Genomic DNA, 9,480 nt, shown 5'->3' on the forward strand with positions numbered 1-9,480 from the left:
GGAAAGGGAAAACGGCTGCTGTGAGGATTCAATGCCCGTAACAGCACCTGGCACATAACAAGGGTCCAATACCCTCTGACTAGAGTTTTTTTTAGGGTTGTTACTGTTTCTGTTGTCACTTCCTACCAGATACTTTTCTCTCTAGAAAATAAACATCCTGGGGCCCCAACTTCAATTCTAAGTTTTGACACCGTGGCCTGTGCTTAGCCAAGGTGTCCAACAGGCTTTCCTGGCTGCTGACTGACAGACACCTGTGAAGAGGGAAGTAGAGATGCTAACAGCAGCCCAGGGTCTGACTCATTGCCAGCCTCACCCCCACGGAAGCTGCTCTTTGCACACAAATCCTGCCCTCTCTTGGGAAAAGTAACATCAGGGTAACTTCCCCAGGACACAGACAACCTGGCTGCCTCCCTGTCCACAGTACAAAATAAAGCGCCTTCACATCAGTTGTCTCTGGATAGGCAGCAACTCTCTCTCCCTCTTTATACATTAAGTGGACAGTTTTGTTCTTATTTCCATTTCTCAAGTTGGGAAAGGGTGCAGAGAAGGCAGCACCTTCCACGCAGCTGGAAGAAGCCAGAGCCAGGATTTGAATCCAGTCCCCCAGCTCTGTTCTTTCCCCGTGTGGCTGCCTTGGCGTCTCTGAATCCCTATGCCCAACTCCTCAGGGCTCCCATCCCAGGCTGATCCACTGCTGTCTCCCTTGGCATGAAGGAGGCCTTGGGAAGGGCTCCAGTGGTCACATGAGACCTGGAGAGGGTGGCTGGGACTGCATCCAATCCCTCCTCTGGAGTTTAGGAAGCTGAGATGGCCAGAGAGCCGGATGCCATGCCTGAGCAAGATGACAGCCAGCACCTGCCCTTGGTGCATCAGCTGGCACGGGCAGACTGTGTCCTTAGCCTGACCCTGTGCTGAGTACACTTAAAATACAAAGACAGACAGGGTGCGGAGGAGACAGCTACCCAGCCCTCAGAGGCAGCTCCAAGGCCATGTGTGGCCAGTTAGCTAAGCTTCAAATCCTGTCCCTGCCATTTACCAGCTGGGTGACCAAACAAGTCACTGAATTCCTCTGAGCCTCTGTTTTCTTATCTGTAAAAAGAATAAATTACAGTACCCACTCGACAGGGTGTTATGAAGATTAAATGAGGCAATACCAGAAAAGCACTTAGTATAGTCCCAGGCAGTGGGCTAGGGCTCAGTAAGTATTGGCCGAGAAGCCCCCAAACCCTTCTGAGATGGGGCTCCTTCCATCCTCTTTGCTCTATGGTCCAGTACTCAGCAGTGAAAAAAAAGAGAAGGTACATTCACACACACACACACACACACACACACACACACACACACACACAAAACATGCTCACATGCCGTTTACACAACAAAAATTCTGTAGAACTATAAAGCAAATCTTTAAGAAAAAGACCATGTTTTTCCAAGGGGTAGAATTATGGGGGATTTTAACTTTTACATTATATAGCTCTGTTTATTATGTTAATTTTATAATCAGAAAAAATAAAGATATTTAAAAATTGTCGTGTGCTACTGTGTGCCAGGCACAGCATCAGGCACTTTTGATACAGCCTCCCTAACCCCTACAACATCCTTCCCAGGAAGGTCATGTTATCCCCATGTTCTAGATGAGCGGGTGGAGGCTTAGAGAAGTGAAGTGATCTGACCAAGGACACACAGATTACCAGTGACGATGCCAGGATCTGACCCCAGTATTGGAATCTGGGGTACAAAGCGATTCTGCCTGGCAGGTCAGGGAAAGCTTCATGAAGGAGGTGATATCTGTGCTGAGCCTAGAAAGCTGAGTAGGACTTCTGTAGGCCTGGGTTCTCAGCCAGGGGTGATTTTGACCCTGGAGGACATTTGATGAAGCCTGGAGACATTCTTGGTTGTCAGAGCTTGGGGTGGGTGGTGCTACTGGCATCCAGTGGGTGGAGGCCAGGGATGCTGCTAAACATCCTATGGTGCAAAGGATTGTCTTGCATAACAAAGACTTATCTGGCCCCAAATGTCAATAGTGCCAAATATGATGTAACATACTAGAGCTGTCATTTATGGAGTGCTTACTATGTGTCAAGTTCTATACCAAGTTCTTGCAAATGTCATCTTACTTAATTCAACCCCATTATTCCCATGCTGTGAATGAGGGACCTGAGGCTCAGAGATGATAAGGAACTTCCCAAAGGTCACACAGCAAGAAAATAGGAGTGCAAGTTTCGAGCTGCCTGAATACAAAGCCAGAGCCTTTAACCTTTCCGCTCTGCTGCCTCCAGGATTTATAATAAATGAAAAAAGCTCCAGGCCACTGCTAAGCAGCCGGGTGTGAGGAGGAGTAGCCTCCTCTGGCCTCAAGGCCTTGGGAAAGGTCCCCCCTGCCCTGGGGCATTTCCCCATCTGTCAAATGAAGTTTGCATCAGGAAATCTCCAAGGCCCTGCGGGCTCTGAGTCTGTTATTCTCCAGGAGAGGGGTCCAAGGCTCCAGGAGCCCTGGGGACAAACCACCAGCTGCTGGGAGAGGAAGGGGTGTGATGGGCAGGCTCAGCCTCATTTCCAGTGCATAACTAGCTAATGAGCCCCACTTCCCCACGAAGAGAGGGGGTGGGGTGGGGAGGGTGGGGAGTGGCTTGAACCTCACCCAGGAGCTTACTTCTCCAGCGGGAGGCATGTTTCTCTGCTACTTTCTTGCCAAGCCCAAAGGAGGCACCAAAGCAAGAGCTCCTGCTCAAGTGAGAGGCAGCTCTGGGCATTTGCCCAGCTGGGCACATGAGTTCTCAGAGGTAGAAGGAGAAAGAATAGGAGCACTTGCTGATCCAGCCCCTACCAAGTGCCAGGCATCTCAACACAGGTTCATCTCAGGTCAGCCTCATGAAAATCCTGGTAGGAAAGAATCACCCTGGTCCCGGTTTACAGGCGAGAGAATCAAGGCTTCCATGTGCTGATTACACAGACAGTGCTAAAGGAAGGTTTGGAACCCAAGTGTGACTGACCCTAGGACAGTACACTAGAGGGTGAGTGGCAGTCCTTTTTTTCTTTTCACCCAAGAATGACAGTGTTTCAATAACGTTTGGGGAAAATATATGTTCATTTTCTCCTGCCTGCCCCAGGTCATGGAATGGACTGAAAAAAACCACAACACAATAATTTGGATTTCCTGGTTTGAGGACAAGGGAACCAAGCCTTGGAACACAGTTCTCTCCAGCTAGCAAGTCAGACAGGGAGAGGAGGGGGTGAGCAGGAGGGGCGGGATCCAGCCGGGGTCAGGCTGAGCTTTCCCGGCCGGTGCTCTCACTGTCCGGCAGTGTGGCTTTGGGTAAGTCACATCACCTCTCTGGACCTCAGTCTGCACATCTACATAATGAAGAGGTTGGGCAGATGGTTTCAGAGTCCCTTCAAACTCACGACCTGCACCTAGTCCTGTCCAATCTTCTCTCCTCTTCCCTGTTCATGTGATTTCATAGACGGGGAGATGGGGATACCAGTGCCTAACCCCGGTTTACAAGGGGCTCTGGGGGTGGATGGTCAATGCCAATCTTGTGCAAGCTCCCAGAGTCCCCAACTCTTGCTCTCCATCCTCAAACAGCCAAACTGGAAGGGAGTCAGTGGTGGTTGGGGATTAAAGGGACAAGGAGCGGGTAAGGTGAACATGGAGTCATTTCTCCTAATAGGGCCAGGGCATCTGCTGGTGCAGGCTGGCTCACAGAGACTCATGTATAAGGGGGGGTGTGTGACCCCCTACAACAGGGAAAATAGTTATTTAGCTCCTGCTTAAGGAGTCAAAAACCTTCTTCCGAAGGCTCCACAGCCTGGGCCAGCTCAGGTCAGGACTAGTCATTCATTCAGCCTTTACTGATGTTCACTGTGGGCCAGGCCTTGTGGCAGGCTTTGGGGCCATAGATATGATGACTAAGAGACTTCTCTTGGGGACTGTGTGCTAGCCTGGGATCCCAAGGCCAAACATAGGGGGCTACTAGATTTAAATGGTTTAGCTTGAGAAAAAGATTCCAGGCTCAAATAACCTTGGGAATCATTTTATTGAACACAGCAAAATGGGTTTCTTTGCTACAAGATTTCTCCAAGCCTTTAATATGCAAATGTACATTGAGAATCCTCCAAGGAGGGTATAGAGAATATCCTATATATCCCCACTGTAGCTAATCTTGGAACACTCTTTGTTTTAAAAAAACATTATACTTATTAACAGAGATTGGGAAGATGCAGCTCTAATGCTATTGTTTTGGCCAGTGGAGCTTAGAGAAGGCTTACACAGAGAGGGCATTTGAGCAGGGCTTTGAGAGTTGAGTAGGAGTTAGTCCGTGAGGACAGGAAGGCTTAAGGGAGACCACTTACAGTCCTAGTCTGACTATGTTCAGGTTACTGTGCATGTACTGTTTCATTTAGTCCTCAAGGTCCTGATGCTGGTGACAGAGCGAAGGAGGTCACCAAAAGTCCCTGGAGACTTCTAGAGGTCCACCTCCCTCGCTTTTCTTGAATCACCTCACCTCGGGGCCTTATTCTCCAAATCTTGAGTCTTTAAGTCCTGTCCTCACTCTCAACTTGGCCTCTACTGTGATTTAAACCCAGAATGGTCTTTACAGTATCTGAACTTGATCCCAGCCTTAGCCCCTCATACACCTCAGCCTAGCCCCTGGCACCCAAACCTGCTCTCTCAGCAGTTTGCTGACACTCATTTAGACCCTCTCTTAGATTTAACCCTGACCTGCCCAGAGCGATCTAGCCCAGGTACTGCTCCCCAGGCCCTGATGCATACCTGATTGAACCCCGGGTCATCGTGCCCCAAAGCCTGCAGCTCAGCTACTCCGTATAGTCCAGACTCATCCTCGGATGGCGGCCCCACCTCCTGTCTAGCCCCGACTTTGTCCCATTCCCCATCTGTGTCTTTGTCTCCAACTCAGTCCTGAACCCTTCTTACGTGGGTCCTGTCTCCAGGTCCAGCCCCATGACCCCTTACAGTGGCCCTGCCCTTGCCCAGCTCTGATTCGGCTCCGTCCCTAACCTTGTCCAGGCGGTACCTGGTTCAGCTCTGACCTCATCTGTCCCTGCCGTTCCACTCCATTGGTGATCTCTCCCCAACTATGGACCCACCCACCCCCCTCTTCAGGTCTCTCTGAGACCCCGCCTGGTGAGCACTGCCCAAGGCCCCACCCTCCACACCGCCTCCTCGCCGCGGCCCCGCCCCATCCTAATTCTGATAGGGCCCTGACCCTGCCGGCGGCCCCGCCCCATGGCAACTCTGACTGGGCCCTGCCTGCGGTCCAACCATCACCCCGCCCCCGGGCCGGCCCCGCCCCTGCCCCAGGCCCGCCAAGCGGCTCACCTGCAACTCCTCGAAGGCGTCATCGATGCCCGTGACCTGGTGCTGCTCGTGCAGCGCGGGTTCATCGCAGAAAAAGCAGAGCAGCGCGCGGTCCGTGAGGCAGAAGAGCTTGACCTTGTCGTGTGCCTGGCAGGGTCGCGCGGCACGGCGTGCACTGAGGATGGCGTCCAGCGGGAAGGCGCTGTAGCGCTCCACGATGTTGGCCAGCTTGAGGCTGGGCGCGAGCGCGGGCTCGGCAAACGTGCGCCGGCACTCGGGGCAGTCGCGGGCGCCCTGAGCCTCCTGCCTCACCCAGTGCTCGGTGATGCAGCGGCGGCAGAAGTAGTGCTCGCAGCCCAGGCTCACCGGGTCCTGGTAGATGCTCAGACAGATAGAGCAGAGCAGCTCGTCCTTGAGGCTGCACGCCATGGCGCCGGGGACGGCGGAGAGGGTCCCCCGAGATGCAGGGGGCCGGCTGGAGAGCGCGACGCTGTCGGGGGCAGCACCTAGGGATGGGTGCGGGGAGCAGGCCCGGAGAAGCAGGAGCTACAGGAGAAGGAATGGGTACTGTCTGGGAGTGGGGTAACGCGAGTAAGAGGTGTGGGGTAGAGACTACCCGGGAAGCGAGCCCAGGAAGGTGGTCTCGAGGCAGAGGGTGACCCGGAGCGATGGGTGCTGGAGGGAGGGAGCCGTAGGTGTCTGAGGGAAGGTGCACCTAGCAAGAAGCTTCTAGGGAAAGGGGCAGTCAGAAGGGATGTGTGCTGGGAGAAGGGGCTCTAGGAGGGGGGCGGAGGCCTTGGGGGGCTGTAATACCGGTATGGGTGCGTGGGGGGGAGGGGGAGAAGCTGGGGATGGGGAATTCACGGGGAGGGGAAGCCCGGCAGAGGAGAGGAGGGCTGTGAGCACGCTCAGCTGCCCGATCCCGGCCCCAAGACCCGGCCCCGGGCGGCCCCTTACCCCGCCGGCTCAGCGGCCACTGCTCCGGTCCGAGCGCAGCCTCTCAACCCGGAACCAGCCGAGCTTGAGTAGCCGGCGGAGGCGGCTCCCTCCCCGCCCCCGAGGGCGGGGCCTCAGCGACTCCACCCCCGCGGCGGGCGGGGGAGAGGAGGGGCGTGGCCCGGCCTGCAGCCAGCTGACCCCCCCTCCCCGCCCCCACCATTCTCCAGCTCCCGGGGTTGCGAAACCCAGCTGTTCCTTCAGGGTGTGCACTTGGAACAACATCCAGGTCTCGCTTGGGGTCCCTGCGGCGGATGGGGGCTGGGGAACAGCTAATTTGAGAGGATAACGAATAAAGGAGGCATATCTTGTTGGATCATCAGTGTGAAGATTTGGGAAAAATATTTTGTATTAAAACAAACACGGATATGTTGTTTAATCTGCATAGAATACAACTTTTGCATAAAATATAAAGATAAAACTCGAGAAATACCCTGCTTGCTTAGAGCAATTTCAAGTCCCTCACACTCCGAAGCCCTGGGGTCCCATTTCCTCTTCACTTTCTTAAGGAGTGCTAGCTAGGGAAGTTGGAGAGCCCTGGTCCTGACTAACGTCTGACCCAAGGAGTTGTCTCCACTCAGCAGACATTTCTGGAGTGCTATATTGTGTGCGTGGGGGTGGAGGTGGAAGGGGGAGGAGGGAGAAGGAGAGAGGGAGGAAGAGTAATAGGAGACCTTGACTTGTATGCCAGATGGAGAGGGGATAAGGGATTTCTAGGCAGAGGGGGCAGCATGTGCAAGAGCATGGAGGCATGAAAGGGCAAGGCACATTTGGGGAAGTGCAAGTGGTTCTCTACTGTTGGGGGTGGGGTGGGAAAGGGGCTAGGGTGAGGTGGAGGACATTGAGGGTCATGGTGATGGATTTCCTGAAAGCTTTGGGCTTTCAAGCAGGGGAATGACCTGGTCTGATGTGGGTTTCAGGAAGCACGGAGTTGCTCATTATCCCATCAGCAAGATGAAGGCGGGGAAGCTTTCTGATGTGTCTGCATATGTGCAGCGCTCTTTGAACAGTGAAAGTATGCCACTGAATAACAGTAGCAAAGATGTGGATTTCAGGAAGAGAGACTGGGCACCAGTAGATTACCATTGTCATAGTGCCTGCGGGAGATGAGACCTGAACTGGGGCCATGAGAGTGCATAAGGAGAGAAGACCAGGGCACTGAAAATATAGACACTACGAAATTTTGTAATGGATTGAATACGGGGTGAGAAGGAAGGAGGCATGAGGGCGGCTCCCCCAAGTTCCTGGCTCCTCCAGCAATATCTTCACTGGAGTTAAACTTTATCAAGGCACAATTTAAGAAAAAGCTTGAGGTTTATGCCTCTGCTGTTTATGTGTCCTCCATCACATCATTGTCTGGTTCCATGTCTCCATCATTGCCAGAAACAAGTTGGTAGCTCATGCAGCAACCATTCATTGACTTTTCCTTGCAGTCAGAGCCTTGATTTTGTGCAGGTGGCCCCCTTCCCCACGTGACCAAGGAATGGCTGACCTCAGCCCAGCTCTAGCGGTAAATCCCGTTTGGTCCAAGTCCGTCATGGTGGTTGCACTCCTCTTACCAGTGATGGTTTGCGTTTAGACCTGTGATGCAAGTCTGGCCTGAAAAACCAGAGGGGAAGCCTGTGGCAGGGAGGTGGCTTTTGCAAAGGGTCTCTTCCCTTTCAAAAACAGTCTGCCCCCTTTGCTGGATGTGGATGTGTTTGGTGGTGATACTTGGAAATTGCTCTCAGTCTGAGGATGCAGCCAACACGTGACAGAGGTGGGGAGAATCCTGGGAAAGAGGAGCTAGTGCACTGATGCAGAGCCTAGACTTTTGGATATATGAGATGGTCCATCTTATTTCTTAAGCAGGTTTAATAGCAATGTGCTGTCTCTTGGTAAACATAAGAATCCCAAATGATGCACTGATATGCATGTCCAATTATTTTTTGGAAAGAAGGCAGGGTCTAAATTATTGAAACATTTGAAATGAAACGAAAAAAGGCTTGATGATGGATGAAACAGTGGGGTTCATTTAATTCAACATGTAATCCACCCTCCTCTTCTATAGCAATATAGTACCTGGAGAACTGGCTAGTCCACCAGACACTGCATTTTCCAGCTGCTCTTGCAGTTCAGTGTGGCTTTGTGACTAAATCCTTTCCAATAAAAAGTAAATAGAAATAGTCCTTAAGGCTTTTGCTCTTCCGTGCTCCATATCCTCTTGCCTCGAGTTGAAACACAGATGTGTAAGGAACCCAGCTTCAGTAATGCTTCAAAGAGGCTGACAGAGCAAAGATAAGGAAGGAACCTGGGTTCCTGAATGACTGCATGGAGTGGAGTCACCCACCAACGTGGACTAGAGAATGAGAAATAAACTTCCATTTTCTAGAAGCCATTGTATTTTCGGGCTCTGTTGCAGCAGCTTGGTCTACCCCATGCTACTCTACAGCTGTTTTTAGAAGAGGTTTTGGTACTATTTTATGCTATTGTCTAAATCCTTTCAGTAGCTAAGTTCTTCTTAATATCCAGCACCAATATCTTCTGAAGTGTAAAGAGCACAGTTTTGTTTTTTTTTTTTTTTTGCGGTACGCGGGCCGCTCACTGCTGTGGCCTCTCCCATTGCTGAGCACAGGCTCCGGACGCGCAGGCTCAGCAGCCATGGCTCACGGGCCCAGCCGCTCCGCGGCATGTGGGATCTTCCCGGACCGGGGCACGAACCCGTGTCCCCTGCATCGGCAGGCGGACTCTCAACCACTGCGCCACCAGGGAAGCCCAACAGCACGGTTTTCTCTGGCTGAAAGTCACAGTCTCTTGGGCCCTTCACAATACTTTCCAGCTTTTAGTCTTTTCACCCTTCTAGCTGTTGTTCTTGTAAACTTACCCCATCTCCATTAAGATGCTGAACACTACACTCCCGCAGACTACTGGTTATACTTAAGTTTGGCAAGTCATTGCCCTTTCTGGATCTGTTTCCCCAACCTGATGTGGTTGAGGGGTCTGAACCAAGACTTCCTGATCCTGTCTGCAGTGTACGCCACCCACTTCTATTCATCTCTAAAAAAAACATCAGGAGTTTAGAAAAAGTTTTTTTCACAGCTATCCAAGCGATGTTGTTGAGTGAAAAGAAAAAGGGAGACCCAAATACACACAGATACACAGACGTGGACACACGCAGTCCTACC

At 52.1% G+C, this 9,480-nt stretch overlaps 1 protein-coding gene across 1 annotated transcript in view; it reads right to left on the reverse strand.

Moving 5' to 3' along the window:
- The window catches only part of TRIM62 (tripartite motif containing 62), a 28,623-nt gene extending 22,874 nt beyond the window's left edge, over positions 1-5,749 (reverse strand). The window contains exon 1 of the mRNA XM_007468701.1: positions 5,342-5,749. Within this exon, the coding sequence (XP_007468763.1) occupies positions 5,342-5,749 (408 nt within the window). The remainder of the gene's footprint in view (positions 1-5,341) is intronic.
- Positions 5,750-9,480: the final 3,731 nt, after the last annotated feature.

This window comes from Lipotes vexillifer, unplaced genomic scaffold (assembly GCF_000442215.2).
Source record: "Lipotes vexillifer unplaced genomic scaffold, Lipotes_vexillifer_v1.1 scaffold1261, whole genome shotgun sequence".
Taxonomy (NCBI): domain Eukaryota; kingdom Metazoa; phylum Chordata; class Mammalia; order Artiodactyla; family Lipotidae; genus Lipotes; species Lipotes vexillifer.